Source organism: Panthera onca, chromosome C1, assembly GCF_046562875.1.
Source record: "Panthera onca isolate mPanOnc1 chromosome C1, mPanOnc1 haplotype 2, whole genome shotgun sequence".
Lineage (NCBI taxonomy): Eukaryota > Metazoa > Chordata > Mammalia > Carnivora > Felidae > Panthera > Panthera onca.
In genome coordinates, this window is record NC_138346.1 from 8,691,638 (window position 1) to 8,711,085 (window position 19,448).

General features: G+C 48.0%; 1 protein-coding gene across 6 annotated transcripts in view; it reads right to left on the bottom strand.

Annotated features, from left to right (window-relative positions):
* Positions 1-19,448, bottom strand: part of ARMC9 (armadillo repeat containing 9) — a 152,813-nt gene that overhangs the window by 92,393 nt on the left and 40,972 nt on the right. For 4 of the 6 annotated variants that reach the window (XM_078450789.2, XM_078450787.2, XM_078450784.2 and 1 more), the window contains 3 exons: positions 9,642-9,676; positions 5,817-5,931; positions 2,861-2,953 (listed from right to left, as the gene is read on the bottom strand). In XM_078450789.2, the coding sequence (XP_078306915.1) occupies positions 2,861-2,953; positions 5,817-5,931; positions 9,642-9,676 (243 nt within the window). The remainder of the gene's footprint in view (positions 1-2,860; positions 2,954-5,816; positions 5,932-9,641; positions 9,677-19,448) is intronic. The other 2 variants (XM_078450786.2, XM_078450788.2) reach the window with 2 other exon arrangements.

The window sequence follows — 19,448 nt, forward strand, 5'->3', positions numbered from 1 at the left end:
ACAGTAAAACTACAGTGAACGGATTTTAAAAAAAAAAAATTTTTTTTTTTAACGTTTATTTATTTTTGAGACAGACAGAGAGCATGAACGGGGGACGGGCAGAAAGAGAGGGAGACACAGAATCGGAAGCAGGCTCCAGGCTCCGAGCCATCAGCCCAGAGCCCGACGCGGGGCTCGAACTCACGGACCGTGAGATCGTGACCTGAGCTGAAGTCGGACGCTTAACCGACTGAGCCACCCAGGCGCCCCAGGATTTTTTTTTTTTATTTTTTTAAATACGTGAATTCTGAAGGACAGAGAGACAGCACAAGAAATGTAACACAATTTCGGAATCAGGAATGCAGGGCAGTAACAGACTTAGCAGACCCAAGAATGTCAAGTCTCAAAGGCAGCAATGGACAATGAGGAATTACCCAATTTACAGCACTTAACCCTCAAAAGGGAAAAAAATAAAGAAGAATGAATGAAAGCTGTTAGAGCAGGAGCTAGATCCCACTTTGTTGCTCCCACACTACTGTCCTACTGCATACTTCCCCCCCATTGGTCTCTTGTAAGGGTAGCACAAAGGGTCTTGGGGGGGGGGGGCACCTGGCCCAGGTAAGCAGGACTTCTACACCAGAAGGGGGTAAGGGGCAGTGCCTAAATGCAGAAAGAATGCTGAACAGGGAGTACCCTGTCCTCTTCTCCTACCTGAGTCCCAGAACACCGCACCCAGATCCTCACCCTCTAGGTAGAACAGAAGACTCTTCCTAGAAGAAAATGACCAGCCCAAGAGAAAAGAACCAGAGATCCTAAAATCAGAGGTTCCTAATAGAGAGCCCACCTGGCTCACCCTCCAGTGGAGCACTGCGTCTACAGGTCCTACCCTCGCATTCACAACTTCCAATCGGCTTTCACTCCCCCCACTCAAAACATTATGAGTTAAACAAGGTCTATTAGAAACTCAAGATAAGTTTCCAATATGGGCGATAGATAAGGTCAAAACAAATGGGGGAACAACCTGAAGGAAATGAGACGGTGAAGGGAGAAGAAAACTAGAAAAAAGCGCAAATGTGTCACTAATGCCCTCAGAGATACAAGAAGTTGTATTATGTCCATGAAGAAACAGAATGTCATAAAAAGGGAGAATGAAAAACTCAACTAAAAGGTTAGAAAATAAAGATGAGGAGATCTCCCGGAAAGTAAAGCAAAAAGAAAAATATGGAAAACATGAGACACAAGAGAAAATTAGAGAAGCAGTTCAAGAGGTGCCACATTCAGAAAAAGAACAGAGAAAACAGAGAGAGGAAAACCTAAGGCATCTTTCATTAGAGGATACATTATTTTTTTATATATACAACCAAGAAAGAAAAGCAGCCAATTAAACTACAACAGGCCATCAAGTATTAGATACATTCCAATTTCCCAGATGCTAACATGGGGGGAAAATGCATCTCAGATTCAATGAAATAAGATAGTTTCAGAAAGATCCAACTGAATTTACTCTTTGCATTTGAGTTTATAAAGTCACAACAATGTATTTTTCAACTGCTTCATGTCTGATAAGTTGGTTGCAATGCCATTATAAATATAAGCAGAAGTAAAAAGGGGCACGTGGGTGGCTCAATCAGTTAAGCGTCCAGTGTCGGACTTGAGCGCAGGTCATGATCTCGCGGTTTGTGAGTTCGAGCCCCGCTCTGGGCTCTGCAGTGGCAGCTCGGAGCCTGGAGCCTGCTTTGGATTCTGTGTCTCTCTCTCTCTCTGCCCCTCCCCCACTGGCACGCACGCTCCCTCTCTCAAAAGGGAGTAAATAAACATTAAAAAAAAATTTTTTAAAGAAATAAAAATAAAAGAAAATAAGTCACGAATCTGAGAGACGATTTTTAAACTTAACATAACTCTTTCATGGGAGCAGTAAGAAAACTACATTCAAAGAATAAACTGGCAACTCAGAATTCTCAAACGCTACTGCCTGTGTGCACAACAGGCACAACTAACATGATTAGTTTCTGCAGGGTGCCGTCTCATCGGCAAGCCTAAGGGGTATCGATATTCCACTCAGCGCACACGCTGTGAGCTTAACAATAGGAAGATAAAGTATTTACGTCATTTTGGATAAACATTCAGTGGGACAATGAAATGCGGCGTCTTTACATATGCCATGTTCAAGAGCTCGTTCCTCCTCCTGTCCAGCGAAGCCTGGTGCTGGCAACAGGTAAGGGGGTGAGGAGTGGGGAGGGGAACCGCCATGCCTTGGCTACTCTGTGCTGGGCACCGGGTCAAGTACTTCCCACATGTGACCAAACGCAATCATCCTCCCAACCTCACAAGGCAGGTGAGGCTCCTTCTCAGAGGTGGTTAAGAGTAATGTACTTAAGCTAATCTGGCTCAGAGGCAGCAGGGCAGAAGTTTGAAACCAGTTAATCTCATTCTGAATCCCATACTTTCCCCACCGCATCGTCAGACCTATCTGGTCCGAAGCTATATACAAACATAGTGTTAACACATTTCAAGTCGGGCCCAGATGAAAACAACTGGGTTGGCTTACCCGCCTTGCCGGCCGTAAATCATGCTGGGCTTGCGGGACTCACGGTTACTCGGCAGGGTCAGGAAAAGAGTTGGGATTTGGGGAAAAGGAAAAACGACAGGCAAGAGCTCCAGAGTTGAATCAGGCAGTTCAACCTGTTTAGGACTCTATCAGAGGTGAAAAGTGGGCCAATGTGTGGGGTGAATAGCAGATCTCACCAGCTAACAGGAGCTCAAGGCTGACATACAGTCACTAGACTGAAAAATCTCATAAAAAGTAAAGCCTCCTCCTTTTGCTAAGATCATCCCCTCGAAATAAAGGCCCTGGCTGGGCTCTGGCCCTCCTCTTGCAGACCTGGCCGTGGCCGTGACAGTCCAGGAGGTCGTTGCCAATGTAGGCTTCCAGAACGGTCTCCCTCTGCTCTCCAGGATGGGATGTGGTCAAGCGCTAGAATAAAGAAAAAGAAAAGTAACGATCTAAGTCTTAATATGGAGAAAATGTTCCCATAGCGGGCATCTTTTAAATGGCAGTACCGGTAACCACACATTTAACCAAAGTAAATAATATCCGGGTGGGGAGGGTTAGTTACCCAGCCAACCAGTCAACTAACGAGTTACAATGTCGTATTTCCTCATGGGTGACGTAGGCATCAACCTGCACACGTGGAATCTCCAGAGAAGTGAAGTGGTAAAATGACCGGACTGCAAGTGTACAGATAAGGAGAGCTCACCAATATCTAGAGAGGGTTTTGCCAGGAAGGGCCTCAAGAGCTGGCCCATAAAGGATGAGCAGACCATTAGCCACCACACGGGAATGTGAGCATGGTGGATGGGGGAGGAAGTGTGGTAAAGGTCAGGGAGGCGTGAAAACGCAGGGTGCAGGTGAGTGGAGCTCAGTGATGGGGGTGGACAAAGGGCAGGTGGAAGAGGGCTTGGAGCAAATGTGTTGCCAACAAATTAGACTTTCTACTATACAGACCGCTGCAGCAATATTGTGTGCGTGTGCGTGTGCGTAGGGTGTAGATGCGTAGAATTTTGTATATCTTGAGAGCCATAAGTCTCGGGTTAAGGAGGAATTTACTTCATGTCCATAGGGCTAGAAAAAAAATGTTGTGGGGCACCTGGGTGGCTCAGTCAGTTAAGCCTCTGACTTCGACTCGGGTCATGATTTTGCGGTTTGTGAGTTCGAGCCCCTGCGTCGGGCTCTGGGCTGACAGCTCAGAGCCTGGAGCCTGCTTCGGATTCTGTGTCTCCCTCTCTCTCTGCCCCTCCCCCGCTCACACTGCGTCTCTCTCTCTCTCTCTCTCTCTCAAAAATAAATAAACATTAAAAAGAAAGAAAGAAAGAAGGAAAGAAAATGTCGTGTGTGCAATGTGTGTGCGTGTGCACATATGGGTGTGTACAGGTATGAATTACAACACGAGAACATCACATAACTAAAGTGAGCAAATGTCCTTGCTTTTCCAGGAAAATCCTCCTAACAATCCCTGAGACTGCAGGCCTTACTTCTGGCCAAGGAGGCACTGGGTGTGTAAAGGACCACATGGTGAGAAGACAAGAGCGGCAGATCCCCCCAGAACCGAAAGGTGGAGGCCTCCGGAGGCAGGTGTCGCTGACAGGCTGGACCCACTGTGGCCAAGCAGGAGTCCCTGAGGGGAGAGGGCACTCTGTTAAAGGAGGGTGTGCCAAGAGTGTCACATGCGGGGCTGCTGGGCTGGAGTGGGACACAGACAAAATCATAAGACACAGGTTTACTTTTCCTGACTATTCTGTGACAATGTCATTCATTCAGCCAAGGACTACCCTCTCTCACCAAGAGCCCAGCAGCACAAACTGTGAGGACGTGCCGGGCAGACAATCTAGCAGCCAAGGAAAGGGCTTGCTGACTTGAGCAGAGAGAGGCGACATCTGGGGCAGGGATGGTCCCCCGAGATCACTCCCGCTGCCCACCTCGTCCGCTGAGGCAGGCATCACCACCGATAGCAGGACTCTTCCCGCTGAGGCTAGAGTCATCCTCAGAGCATGCTCGAGACCACATTCCAGGAAGCACCACCAACCATCAGAAGAGCAAGTGAGGCAGCCTTTTTCCACCCAGAGACGGGGAAATTGCTCAGAGGCATTTTGATGGCAACATAACCTGAGATTCAGGGATCCATGAGGAGTCTGACACGATTACAGGATAAGTTAGAACGGATCATTTAAAGAGCCAACCAGCACTGGCCTAGACCTGTAGTTCTCAAAGTGTCATCTTGGGAACCCTATGGGTCCTCAAAGCCCTTTCAGGGAGCCTACAAGGTCATGATTGTTTTCATAATACTAACATACGGTTTATCTTTTTCATAGTAAATGTCTCAGAGGCTGTATGAAGGGTGACACTGTGACAAATCGAATGGGGGAGCAGATGTAAGAATCCAGCTGTCCTCCATCAGACCAGACGTTAAAGAAATTTGCAAAAATGTATAAGGATGCTGCTTTTCCTATTAATTTTTTTGCTCGGAAAATAGTTTTTTATAAAAAAAAAGTGTCATTTATGTTATGTTCTGGGTTCATTGTTCATCTTAAATGGATTAATATTTAACATTTTCTCAGTTTCATTTCTAATATTACAAATGTTTATAGATAAATTTCACATAAACTGAAGGCTTTCAGGTCCTCAGTAATTTCTGAGAGTGTAAAGAGGTCTGAGACCAAAAAGCCCGAACCACTGGCTTAACTGGGACCAGTGTGAAGACTGGGCTTTGCTTCCCTTAAAGACTGGTTCATCAGCGTCCACCCTTGCTGTCTGCTCCAATGGCCACGCGGCAACGCCTGAACGCAGAAGTCTTGGTGAAGCTGTCACGTCAGAATGACTCTGGGCACTCACACGCCGACCGCGCTGGCCAGGAGTGTGGCTCCAGACCAGGCGACAGGGGCAGTCTTGAAACTGCATATTTTGGGGGCTCTCTCTCTCTCTCAAAATAAACAAATAAACATTAAAAAGAGAGGAAGGAAGGAAGGAAGGAAGAAAGAAAAAGAAAGAAAGGAAGGAAGGAAGAAAAAGAAAGAAAGAAAGAAAGAAAGAAAGAAAGAAAGAAAGAAAGAAAGAAAGAAAGAAAGAAAGAAAGAAACTGCCTATGTCAAATGACTGAGGGAAGGCAATGGCAACTGTGATGTCAACACGGGGGTTTTACAAAGAGGCAAGGCGTTCCTGAGAGGTTGTTGGTGCCAGCAGGCAGCGTGAAGACAGATTTTTAGTAGCTGGGTTACAAGATACACCTGAGCTAGCCAGCCAAGAAAACCAGCATGGCCTTTTTCTCCCTTAAGGTACATACCCAGCGCAGAGCCTGCAACAAGAAGGCTTTCAAGCGGTCACTCCCCCAAATCAAATCCTTCTTCAGTTTCTCATAATCCAAGGAGGGCAGCAATGGGACATCCTTCAGCTTCCTACTGGGCAACACAAGTTCAAAGAGAAAGAAAAGGGCAAAAGGGCATGTTCATTATACCTCCTGAGTACCGGGACCCCCGTCTCGAGCTGCACAGGCTAGCGGCGGCCCGGCTGTTTTCTGTGCTCCCGGAACTAGGTCCAGGCTTCCACAGAGAGGGCTGGTTCTAGGCTCCCCACCACCCCCGGCGTCAACTAGCCCGGCTCTGTCTCTCCTGTGGTACGTACTGGGGTTTTGTTTAACATCTTCCCCAAAACGAGGAGTCCCTGCCTAACCAGGTTTAGAAACCACTGCATTCCCGTTAGGCCCGGGCTCCATCCGACAGGGATGAAATCTCCTCGGAGGCCCCAGCACTTGCTGCAGCGCTCAACGTCCTCCTTAGAACCTGGAGCAAAGCCCAAAAACTATTAGCGTCAGCAGGGCCGAGCGTTCTTCCTAAAAACCCGAGGTCACTGTGCCTCTCGAACCCGAGGAACCTAACCGGGGGAAGGACAGACTGGGGTTCAGAAACACCCGTGAAGAGTCATGGTTGACCCCTGAGCAGGCGCAGGGGTGTGCCAGGAGGTAGCACGGGTTCCCGCCTGTGAGACGGGCAGCAAGCAGGACAGTTGGCAGACCCTGGCCGAGAGGACTCCAGGCAAGCCCCGGGGGGAAGCCAGGTTTCCCAGGGTCTTGCCAGTCTGCCTGGCTGAACAGGAGGGGACTGGACAGAAGGGAGAACGAGTGACAAGGGAGCGAGGCCTATGGTCTGGTTTACGGGACTGGAGCAACATTCACCTCCTCGCTTTCATGTCACACTCGTCATAGAGGCCACCACTGGGGGCCTGGGGATTCAACTCCCTGGGGATTTGTAATTAGTTCATCGTAAAACAAGTAAAAACCAAAAGCGAAACAAAAATATGGTTCACCCGATCCTGTGCACGGAACATTAATACTATTATCAACACTAACTGCACAACACTGACGGGGGGCTCAGGAGGACTTGGGTGAAAAGACGCAAAAATGAAGAGTTCTTTTTGCTTTTCACTGAAGTGTAACGGGGACACGTTATATTACTTGCAGGCAAACAGCATGATGACTCGCGCACAGTGCGAAATGGTCACCGCACTGAGTCTCTCTGCCCTCTGTCACCATACCGAGTTCCCACGCCTTTTCTTGTGATGAGAACTTTGAAGTTACTTTCTTAGCAACTTGTAAATTGGCAATACAATATTATTGACTATAGTTCCCGTGCCGTCCATTACATCCCAGGACTTTTTATTTTGTAAGTGGAAGTCTGTACCTCTCGGTCTCCTTCACCTATTTCCCTCGTTTCCTTAGTTTGGAAGGGTGGGACAGAAACTGAGGGAATACCTCTGGGACGCAGTGTTCAGGGTCCTGTCAGTTTTCTTCATGCTCTACCGACTGAGCCAGTCGGGCACCCCTACCTGCTAGTTTAAAAAAAAAAAAACTTTTTTTTTTAATGTTTATTTATTATTGAGAGACAGAGCATGAGCAGGGGAGGGGCGGAGAGAGGAGGAGACACAGAATCCAAAGCGGGCTCCAAGCTGTCAGCACAGACCCTGATGCGGGGTTCGAACTCACAAACCGCGAGATGATGACCTGAGCCGAAGTCGGACACTTAACCGACTGAGCCACCCAGGTGGCCCCGTGCTAGTTTTTTTTAATGTAAAATTTTAAAAGCCAAAATGAAATCCTCTTCAAGGGCCCAGGGAAAAAGGCCAGAAAACAGGGCCACAAATGAGATCTCAGTAAACACCCCTGGGAGGAGTGTGTCCTATTTTGTACATCAAACAGTTGAGCCACGCACATGTTCACACTATTTTGACACTTATTTTCCTGAGGCAGATACTACTGTGTTTGAAAATGAACACAGACTACTTTAAAAATTTCGATGACAAATGACTGGCCAGTATTCTTCAAAAGTGTCAAGGCCACGAAAGACAGAGACTAAGGAATGATTTCCAGTAAAGGAATCAGACACGACAACCACATCAACATATGGTCCTGGACTGAATGCTGGACCAGACAGAGGACGTAACGGAACAATGGGTAAAATGTGAGTGAAGCCTGTAGATTAGATGGTATGGTACCAGCGTTAATTTTCTGATTTTGATAACTGCCCTGGGCTTGTGTCAAATATTAACATGGGGAATCCGGGTGAAGGGTACAGGAGAATTCTTTGTACAATATCTGTAGCTCTTGAAATTATTTCAAAATGAAAAAAAGATTTTTTAATTTGAAGTTTAAACCAGGACTTGTTCTAGACAAAAAAGTCCCATCTGTCAAGCCAAGTCTGAAATTGTCCTATAGCTGGGGTACTTCCTATGGCTGGAAATAGCACTTCCCTGTCACATGCAGGCCACAGTTACTCGCCCATCACGTCAATATTACCGGCTGAATTTGTTGCCAACCAAGTTGCTGAGAAACCCCACATTTCTGCAGTCCAGCCACTCTCCCACTGTCCAAGAAAACTGTGTCCTACCTTCTCCTTTGTCCTCTTAAGCCCCTCCACCAACTACCCCCCTTTACTCTCTGCAGGTGACCTTGCTTCTCATACCGTTGGGAATAACATTAACAAACACCCACGGAGTTTATTAAATCCCCAGCATTGTACTAAGTGCTTTATACATGTTAACTCATTTTTATCCTCACAATAATCCTATAATAAAGTTACTTTTGGGGCGCCTGGGTGGCTTGGTCGGTTAAGCGTCTGACTTCGGCTCAGGTCATGATCTCACGGTCCGTGAGTTCGAGCCCCGCGTCGGGCTCTGTGCTGACAGCTCAGAGCCTGGAGCCTGTTTCAGATTCTGTGTCTCCCTCTCTCTCTGCCCTTCCCCTGTTCATGCTCTGTCTCTCTCTGTCTCAAAAATAAATAAACGTTAAAAAAAAATTTTTTTTAAAAAAAGAAAGTTATTATTAGTGTCATTTTACAAGTGAGGAGACTGAGGCACGGGGAAGTTACATAAGTGGTCCAAGGTCACAGAGCCAGTAGCAGAGGTGGGATTTTAGCCCCGGCAGTCTGTGCTCATAAGCATGACATTATACAGCCACCACCTGAAGGGAACAAAGTGCAGGGTCAGTGTCAGACTCAGGCAGGACTGAGGGAGGAGGCAGGCTGTGTCTCTCTCAGGTGTCTGAGTCATCTGACTGTATCCCCCGAACTCCCATAACGAGGGGGGCTCAGGGGGCCAACAGAAGCCACTCTACTCCTCGCGCCTTTGCTAAAGGTTCTCAACTTCCTTGTTACTGCAACATACATGCCCGGTGAAGCTCCCTTGCATCCGACCCCCACACGGGTGACAACCTAACTGATGTGGGTAGGAATGCTCAGGCCTAGACAAAGCTATCCTGTGGCTCTGGTCATAGTGTGAGCCAGCAGAGATCGTGAAATTCAGACATTGCACCACTCTGCTGACTGCCCTATGACAGAAGATTCTATACAATATCATGGGAACAATTCAATGAATTTTTCCATTTGATGCTACCTCTCCAAAATAAGTAGAATTAATACTAAAAAATACCTCTAGTTTAATAATCTTGCTTATAATTACTGGCACTTCCTTTAATATCCAGCTAGACTGGAGGTCAAGCTAATCAAAGGCACTACTCTAAGCTAGGCTGTTAAGATGAATGTTTACTAAAGTGACTTTGAATTCTAGTTTTACCCAGGGCTGTTCTCCATAATAACAGCTCCTAAGGGCAATGACTTACCCTGGTGCCAAGGAGGCTCTTAACATGGTTGAAGCCTGGGGGTGGGGTGTGGAAACAAAAGAAGAGAGGCTGTGTTAAACAGGGAGAGCAATGCATTAATCCCAAATCGCTTTACTCACATAAAATCAACAGATTTGTAAAGTTTTTGATCCCTCAGGATTCTCCGGCCATAATCATACATGATTTAAAAATTAGCCCAAACCGAAGTTAAGCAACACACTACTGATGTATTTCCCAAGCCGCCTACAACCCTTGGTTCATTGTGGCTCTGCTCCAAGGAATACTCCATAAAAACATGAGTGGGTCCCCCCGGACCAAATTCAAGAGGCACTTAAAGCTGCCTAGTCAGATATCATAGAGAACAAAAGCAATGAAAGTCATTTTATTATCCTGATTTTTTCTTTACTAAGGTTTTCTCTTTGAGTATAAAAATAACATGCACTTTGTACCAAGTCAAACACTATAGAGGTGTTTATAGAAAAATCCCCCTCCCACTCCATTCCCCTTTCGTCTTACTTATAGGCCAGATCACTGCCTACTTTATGGACATTCAACATTGTTCCATTCATTGCTTGTTTTGTTTTGTTTTTGCCACTACAAACAATGCTGTATTAAACATGTACTGAAACAGACTTGAGAAACAAAAAACCAAATGCTGTGTGTGGCGTTTACTTGGACCAACTCAAACCAACTGTAAAAAAACATTTTGAGCAAATAAGGGAAATATGAATATGGACTCACTGGTACTGTGTGATACTGAAGAATTAGTGCCAATTGTATTTGGCATCATAATTATGTTTGGTTTTTGTTTTGTGAAGCCCTTAGCCGTTGGATATATACATTGAATTATTTGCAGGTAAAGTGACATAACGTTTGGACTAGGTTTTTTTTGTTTTGTTTTTTTAGTGTTTATTTTTGAGAGAGAGAGAGAGAGAGAGAGAGAGAGAGAGAGTCAGAGCGTGAGCCGGGGAGTGGCCGAAAGACAGAGACACAAAATCCGAAGCAGGCTCAAAGCACAGAGCCCAATGAGGGGCTTGAACCTATGAACCGTGAGATCATGACCTGAACCAAAGTCGGACGCTCAACCAACTGAGCCACCCAGGCACCCCTGGACTAGGTTTTAAGGAACTCCAGGAAAAAAAGTTAAGTAGAGGAGAAGACAAGAAATCTCAGCCCTCCATAGAGCCATTCTCGAAGGGGCAGGTGGTGGCACTCAATCCTCTGTGTCACAACAGCTCTCAAATGGTCATTATCCACACTTAGCACACTGAACTGTGACAATTTTACAACTATTTCTGTGCCTTTCTCCTTCAGTAGACATGGAGTTCTGTAACCCTCAATATATGTACCCAGCACCTGCTACAGTGCCTGGACGTACAGAGGCACGTGATCAAATTTGTTGAATGAATGAATGAACGAAGACTGATATCCCCAAATGGGCTCTCCAGAAACCTTGACTAATTTAATAAATTTAATAAACTGGCCCTGGCTGAGGACTCCAGTCTCTACTGCTTCTACTGTGTAGTATTTACAGGCCACACGGATTCCCATCTTGGAGACAGCAAACCTCATTTTTAAATGGCTCATGACCATGTTTTATATTTTTTAACCCTTGACTTTTTTTGGTAATTAACGGAAATGCCTATTTCTGTTATTGGCTTAAATAGCAAGTAGCTCAGAAAATAAGTTTGAAATGTCACCTAAATTACTCATCTAACACATTAAGAAGACTAAGAAGCCAAAATAGTGAGTCAAATAAGGGCATAACCATGTTAAAATATCAGGCTAATGTATACACAAAATAAAGATATTTTTAAATTAATGTTGTCGACTAATCATATATCCACAAATAAAATTCATGAACACCACCCCTTTCTTCAGTTAAGAAAATGTTTTCTATCATTTATTTTAAAAAGATTTTAAGTGGGGCGCCTGGGTGGCGCAGTCGGTTAAGCGCCGACTTCAGCCAGGTCACGATCTCGCGGTCCGTGAGTTCGAGCCCCGCGTCAGGCTCTGGGCTGATGGCTCGGAGCCTGGAGCCTGTTTCCGATTCTGTGTCTCCCTCTCTCTCTGCCCCTCCCCCGTTCATGCTCTGTCTCTCTCTGTCCCAAAAATAAATAAAAAACGTTGAAAAAAAAAAAATGTAGTTAAAAAGATTTTAAGTAATCTCTACACCCCACATGGGACTCAAACAAACAACCCTGAGATCAAGCGTCACATGCTTTTCTGACTGAGCCAGCTAGACACCCCCTTTCTATCTTTTAAAACAGCGCTTCTCTTTCGCTAAACTCTGTAGCATTCTATTTGGCCTGCGAAGAAATTAATTGAAAAACACTAATAACTAAAAAGGCAGTGTGTCAAACATTACTGAGATTTTATTATCCAATCAAGTAAAAACAAAAAACAAAAAAACCCCGAAAAGATGAGCTGGGGGAAGAAAGGCCCTGCATGCTCTTAATGAGAGAGGACTTTGTGCTATTTCATTCATTCAGCGAGTCCTTACTGATTCCCTCCCACCTGCTGGGCTTGGTGAGGCACAGAGATACCCCAGTGAAAAAAGCAAAGCCCCCTTCTCAGAGAGCTTACAATCCAACGGGGAGAGTCAATGATCAATAATTCTCAGTGCCTTATTGGCAAGTGGTGGCAGTAACGGCCCCATTGGATGTGGACCCCCAGGAGAGCACACAGAAAGAGCACCGCTCCCCCTTCCTTTCTGCCTATCCATGCAGACCCTCCCCCCCCCCCCCCCCCCACACACACACACAGGGCTGGCAGAGCTGGGAAGTACTGAGCTCCGTTTTAAGTTAGGAGGTTGGTATTGACCTTAACAGTGATGCCTGAGGATAAACTTGCCCAGCGAATGGAGAACTCACAATAGGATATATCTATCTCTATATAGATATATATATCTACCTATATAGATCTATCTATATATAGCTGCTGCTTCCTACCCGCTGTACGGAGGCATTAATAGTAACACTCAAGCACCAAAGGGGCTGTGCTCCAATCTTCTGACCAAACTTTACTTTGGACTAGATTTCTAAAAGTCATTGCCACCAACCGTGGGTGCCGCTCTGTGTGTAGCCAGTGTGGACGGCAAAGAATAACTCAGGAGGAGAAAGACGGGAGAAGCTCCAGGGTCATCAGTCGCAGTCGGAATAATAATAATTTCCCTCACAAGCTAACAATGGATTGTGGACATCGATGGACAAGCGCCAGAATGGATCCCCTTGCCGAGGAGTTGCCAAAGAGGCCCTGATGCGGCCCCACTGGGCACTGTGTGATTTCCAGACCTTCTGTTGGGAGCTTCCGGAAAGGCCTCTGTGGGCGGGGGGGGCACCAGAGGGAAGCCATGTGCTCCATGGCAGACAGGTGAATGGACAGGGGGTGGTCTCCCATCTGAGGAAGCACAGTATGAACCCTTCAAAGTGCAGGTGTAAGCCCGCAGAACGAATATCCTGACCCGTCAATTCTTCACTGGGCACCTACATTGTGCCAGGCTCAGGGCAAGGCTCTCGGGACCCCCTGAATATGCGAGAAAGGAATTTCTGCCCACGCAGAGATAACACGGCAGCATCATGCCTCCATCGCTGCTCCGCTGCAGGTGAAGCACCTGCGCCCGGGCCTCTCAGCTGTGACTGCTCTCGAAGCCAGGGGTCACGGGGTGGGGGCGAGGACATACAACAGCAGGATGAGGAGCTCTGCCAGGACATGTGACGTCAGACAGTGTTTCGAGAACGCGGTATGAGGTGTAACGTGACAAAGCGTCCCTTGGTCAAAAGCGTCTGCAGACGTGCCGGCCGGACTCTTCAAGGGTCTTCAGCGTCTCAGAACACAGCACGTCTCAAACTTAATACATCAGCGGTTGGCTCTGGGGACGGGGAAAGGCTGTGGGATTAGTGCTTCTAGGCACTTGCTCTGGAAAAGGCTGTTCCACAGGCAGGCGCGTGCAGCCCCGGAGGGTGGGAGAGAAGGGGCCGTGGCTTGAAGCCCACAGCAGCCGCCGAGCCCTGACTTCGTGGAAGGCACCGTTCGGGGCTGGAAACCTAAGGCCAGGCCCACTTGCCCCCAGCCTCCCTCCCGGGCCCCGGGACAACAGCCGGACAGCTGGACAGCTGAACGGTGAAGGCGGGCCCCTCTGGCGAGCGGCCTCAGGGAGAGGTGACCTGGAAGAGGTCAAACAACCACAGTGGGAGGCATGAGGAAACGCCTTAGCCACGGGACAGAAGAGGCCACAGGAGGCGGGAGGCCGCCACAACCAGCTGTGGAACAGGAAGGGGTGCTTGCACAACACGGGACTGCAGGGGGAAACGCAGGAGGGGAGGCTGAGCTGGAACACAGTGCCCATTTGGGAATGGCGCTAGGTATGTAAGTGGAGTGGGAGTGCCCCAGTTCCTGAAAGTGCCAGTCACGTCCTCCAAAACTTCTCGGGCAGGAGCCTCTCCGGGCCACTGAGGGCCTCATACTTGGCCCTGCCTCAGCACCCTGTGGCCTGTGGGCATCTGAGATGGGGGGGGGGGTTGGCTAGGCAAGGTGCACGGCAACATGCCCCCGTGGGGAGGTGCCGGGGACGGTGCTGGGGCCTCTTGGGCTTTCTGTGAGCAGAGCTGAGCATGGAGAGGGATGGGCCTTAGGCCACAGAAGGCTGTGCACCCCACGCTGAGCACTTGGGACCTGGGTCAATGACAGGTATTAAGCAAGACAGTAACATGATCGATGACTGGATGTACCTAAATCCTTCCTGAAACTTGAGGGCATAAATAAATAAAACACAACCAGAAAGGTCACCCCTGCACTTGTGTGGAGTATCAGCCAGGCGAGAGCTCAGAGACTGAGACCGGTTAGGAAATGTTGCTTTAGCCAGGACAGAAAGAGGAAGAGCCTCAACAAACCCAAATCAACAAAGAGGTGGGGCAGGAGGGAGGAAGCCACTCAGATCCCAAGGACAGCCTGAACATGGGGCAAAAGAGAGGGAAGAGGTTTCAATGATTCCCAGGTGTTCTCTGGAGTGTCATTCACCGAGACAGGAAGCACAGGAGGGGAGACCACCTGTTTGGAGGAAAGGACGAGCCTGCTTTTGGACACGGAAATGATGTGCTGGTCACACATTCACAGAGAAAAGGCTCGTGAGTCCGGGTCTGGAAGTCAGAAGAAAAATCTGAGCTAACGGTACATTCTCTGCCAATCACGGTCCCAGCAAGTGGCTGAGATCAAAGGTGGTCCATCCTCACATCCAGGGTCAGTTCAGGTACACGATGGGCACTGGGCACGAGGCGTGGCAGGGAGAGGTGAGCGAGGACGGCAACTCCTCCTCAAGACAGTGAGCACTGGACCCGGAAAGCCTGCCTCGAGACGCAGTGGCGACGCCGACAAAGGGCAGGCATCTCGCCAAGACTTCAGAAAGCTATGGAATGGAGAACGTAAGGGCTGAAGGTGCCGAACTTCAAGCCAGAGCCATGGTCCACACGACAGGAAGCTGTAGGAAGTACCCTCCTCAGCAGAAGCATGCCACGGCAACGTTTCCTGAGCAACTGCAGGAGGCCACCCCGAGAAAGGGTCGCCGCCACGTCCCGGCGCCTTGCAGGGTTTTAGTGCGAAGAAAGATGGCTGATTTTGAAGTAAATGCTTTCTAAGATTCACGTGTGTGGGGTCTTGAATAGATAGAATGCAATCACACCTGGTGGTATTTCAACTTATTCTCCCAATGCGGTTTCCTTGGGAGTTTTGAAAAAAGGGTTCATTCCCAAGTGGGCCGTTTTTCCAAATAAGGACGCATTCAAAGGGAAACCTCCCCAGCCAACGAACCCCAAAACGCACAGGTACCACTAGGAGGGGCTTGGGATTCGCTCACGGGGCTACGCCCCGGACTCTGTATCACGGTCAGCTCATCCCCAGCCCCACTCTTGCCCTGGGCTGGACGCTGCCTCTCCCGCATCAGCCCCGGTGCTCCTTTCCTGGGGCGTCTCTGCATTCGTGCCTGCCCGGCACACACAGAGGAGTTAAGGACAGAGACAAACCACGGCGCTTTCCCAGGCTGTTCTGTGCCATACAAAGGTGTGTGCTGCCTCACTACTGGAAGCAGCGAAAAACGGAAAAGCCCCTTTGAGGTTTAGTAGAGGAACGGTCAAATGTATCGTTAAAACTCTAAAAGATAAGGAAAAGATGAGTAAACCCAGAAGGACGCAGACAATTCTTTAAAATGTACCAAGTTCAAAGAGACAGTTGCAGAGTGAACTGTATAATAAACACCTTAATTCTACAGAACTTTTAAAGGTCTGGAAGGAAGAAGAGGAAGCAGTCAACAGGGTTACCTATGGAGGGAGAGGAGATGGGGTGAGTGTGAGGCAGACGTGGGGTTTATGTTTACTTTACTATTAGATTGTTATGTATTTTCCAGTGAACACATTTGTGTATCGGTTGTGCAGTCTTAGAAAACAGGGGCACCTGGGTGGCTAAGTCGGTTAAGCATCCGACTCTTGATTTCAGCTCAGGTCATGATCTTGTGGTTTGAGTTCGAGCCCCGCGTTGGCTCTGTGCTAACAGTGCAGAGCCTGCTTGAGGTTCGCCCTCTCTCTCTCTCTCTCTCTCTCTCTCTCTCTGCCCCTCCCCTGCTCTCTTTCTCTCTCTCAAAAAATAAATACACTAAAAAAGAAAAAAAGAAAACAAAAAATCCCTACCACTTGTGCCCTGAGGGAGAAGCTTCTCTTCTCGCGATTATCAGATGGCTGAGAATACAGAATCAGATTTATCTTGTATCCCGGCGGATACTCAGCCCCACAGTTTGGAGCGTGAGTTGGTGAGGACTGAAGAATGACGCACCTGGGGTTGGGGTGGCGCCAGGCAATCAAGCTAGAAGAGGTCACCTGGGAGAGTTCTCTTTCCAAAAAATCAATCCCGTCATTATGAGTCCTGGGAACATCTGGATTTGACCGCCAGCTCCGCTAATGTGAGTGGAGGTTCAGACACAGTTCTCTGGGCATGAACTAGGGCCACTCTCGGCATCTCCTCTGCAGGGTCCTGCACCAGCATAATCCCCCTGCTGCAGGGCTGACTTCCTGGATTGGTGGGTTTAGGAGTGGACTGGGCATGCACCGCCCAGCTCCCTGCTTCCCCAGAGGGAATAAGCCTCTCCCACCCCCCCCCCCCCCACCCCCGCCCCGGGAGCAGAGGTCAGTCCTGCAGGTCCCCGCTGCCTGTGGTGCTGGTGGAGGAGAGGGGCTTGGCCAGAGCTGGACGTGACTGGGTAGTCACATTTCTTGAATTCCAGGATTTAAACGCAGGACGCCCATCTGTCTACAAATAAAATCCACATTCTCCCGTATAAGCTTCATCAGAGTTGACGGCAATATTGTCAGCTCCTCTTTCCTTTGTTCTTTTGTCCCACTTTTCAAGTGGTTCAGAACTCAGGGGTCAGAAGAGTGTTATTTACTGAGTCCTGAACTTTCAACAGCGAGAGAGGTTGCAGAAGGCCAGATTCTTAACAGCCAGATTTAAAAACCAGTATCAAATGTACTAAACTTTATGGATACCAGCAGTGTTCTGATGGGCCCGGCCCAGCTCCTTTACAGAGGACAGTGAATTCAAACACTCAAGGTCGACCGACACTGAGGAGGAGCCGACCGAGGATCACGCTAAAAAGGAAGCTGATTCATGCCTACCTCTTTATCTTGAAACTGATGTCATTCTGTTCGGACCTAGCATATCCTGGCAAGTAAGAAAGCGACGCTTCGCTTCTCAATCCTACTGTTCGACCACGAGGCACCCCCTCTAAACTGCACCCTCATTTCCTCTCCATCCCTTATAAATCTGATATTATATATGGACTGCAGACATCTTAGTCCACCACTGTTATACTTTTACAACAATGTTCTCCTTTTGCAATGACTCATATCCACTCTTTATCGTCTAGAGAAATCTATGGGAATAATAAAAGACTGTTTGTAGCTTTTATTGTCTGTTCCTAAGTCAGTGACTCAGAGGACAAAAATGGTTAGGAAGTAAGACAAGCAGAGCTCATGATCTCTCCTCTGGTTTCTAAGGCCTGGAACCTCTACCTTAATACAACTATAAGCAGGAAGGACGGTAGCAGTAGTCTGTTGACAAAGAATTAATGTCTCATGGGACAAAGTATCAGCTATGTTGTGCCTCCCTCCCTCTTTTAAACTGCTCCTTATTAACATGATATCCATTTTAAATAAGCCGGATGCATCACTCTGACAACAGAAAATGAAAATATAAGGATACCTGTATGTGTAGATAGGATGGGATTTTACAACACAGACCTGAAAAACACAAAGTATTTGCTGAACTAATAAGTGTAAGGCAGGGAGGAAAGGAATGGCTCTATTAGACACAGATCCTGCTGTGCTAATTACTGCCAGAAAGCCATCATTTTTGGTAAGCTCTGCTCTTAGCTGACTTACAGCTAAGCATACAGGGTACACACAGGGTCAACTCAGCCAGTCCTCAGGGATGTGGCTTGAAGCTCCTCATCCTGGAGGGCCCTAAGGGAAGTAAAATTTTTTAAATGGTTATTTATTTTTGAGAGAGAGAGAGAGAGAGAGAGAGAGAGAGAGAGAGAGACTGTGTGTATCTGTGTGTGAGTGGGGGAGGGGTAGAGAGAGAGGGGGGACAGAGGATCTGAAGTGGGCTCTGTGCCGAGAGCAGACAGCTCTACGAGGGGCTCGAACTCATGAACCGTGAGACCGTGACCTGAGCTAAAGTTGGACCTTTAACCAGCGGAGCCACCCAGGCGCCCGGGGCAGTTAATTTTCTGAAACTCCGATGTCTCTGCGTGCTTTACTGACATTTAAAAATGGCGGATTCCCCACGCACAAATGGCTGGTTCCCGAAGTTCTCTGCAGGCTACAATCCCCGGGGCCGCATCCTAAAGCACAGACTGTGCAGCTTCCATAACCACGTGCCCATGTGTGGTGCAGCCACCACAACCAACAGCTCTACGAGACTTCTGTGAGCAGCCGGGCGATGGGGTCAAGGACACTTGCTCTCCACCATGTTACTGTGTCCTTTCTGTGAAGATCCACAACAAAGCTGACAGTCTAAAGGGCACAGAGAGCGCATCAGTGGCACTGGAATGGTCTGTTTGGGGAACGTGACTCGCGGGGACTCACTTCGCTGCTGGGCTTCCTAGGTTGCGTGTGCAGGCCGTATGTTGTCTTAGATGCAGTGAAATACACAAATATATGCAATAAACATTACACAAGCATCTCTCTTTCCTGCTAAGTATATCATGTAACTGCTCACGTGCCCCTGTTGCACGGGCCGCTAGGAAGCTCAGAGCTGGGTGTGTGCCTGCTTCTGCGGCCATACAGCAGCTTCTGTTTTGTACTAGCCATAGCCACGGCTTACTTGTGTTGTCCTACCCTCATTTTCTCTCTCTTTTTTTTTTTATATATATATTTTTAACGTTTTTACTTATTTTTGAGACAGAGAGAGACAGAGCATGAATGGGGGAGGGTCAGAGAGAGAGGGAGACACAGAATCTGAAACAGGCTCCGGGCTCTGAGCGGTCAGCACAGAGCCTGACGCGGGGCTCGAACTCACGGGCCGTGACATCATGACCTGAGCCGAAGTCGGACGCTCAACCGACCAAGCCACCCAGGCGCCCCCCTCATTTTCTCTTAACCACAATTTCTGCCCCCCTCCCCGCCACCCCGACCCCAGCATTACTGAGATGTAGTTGACATATAATACTGTGTACTTTTAAGGTGTACAAAGTGATGAATTGATACATGTATATATTGTGAAATGATCTCCACAACAAGGTTAGTTAACACATCCATCATT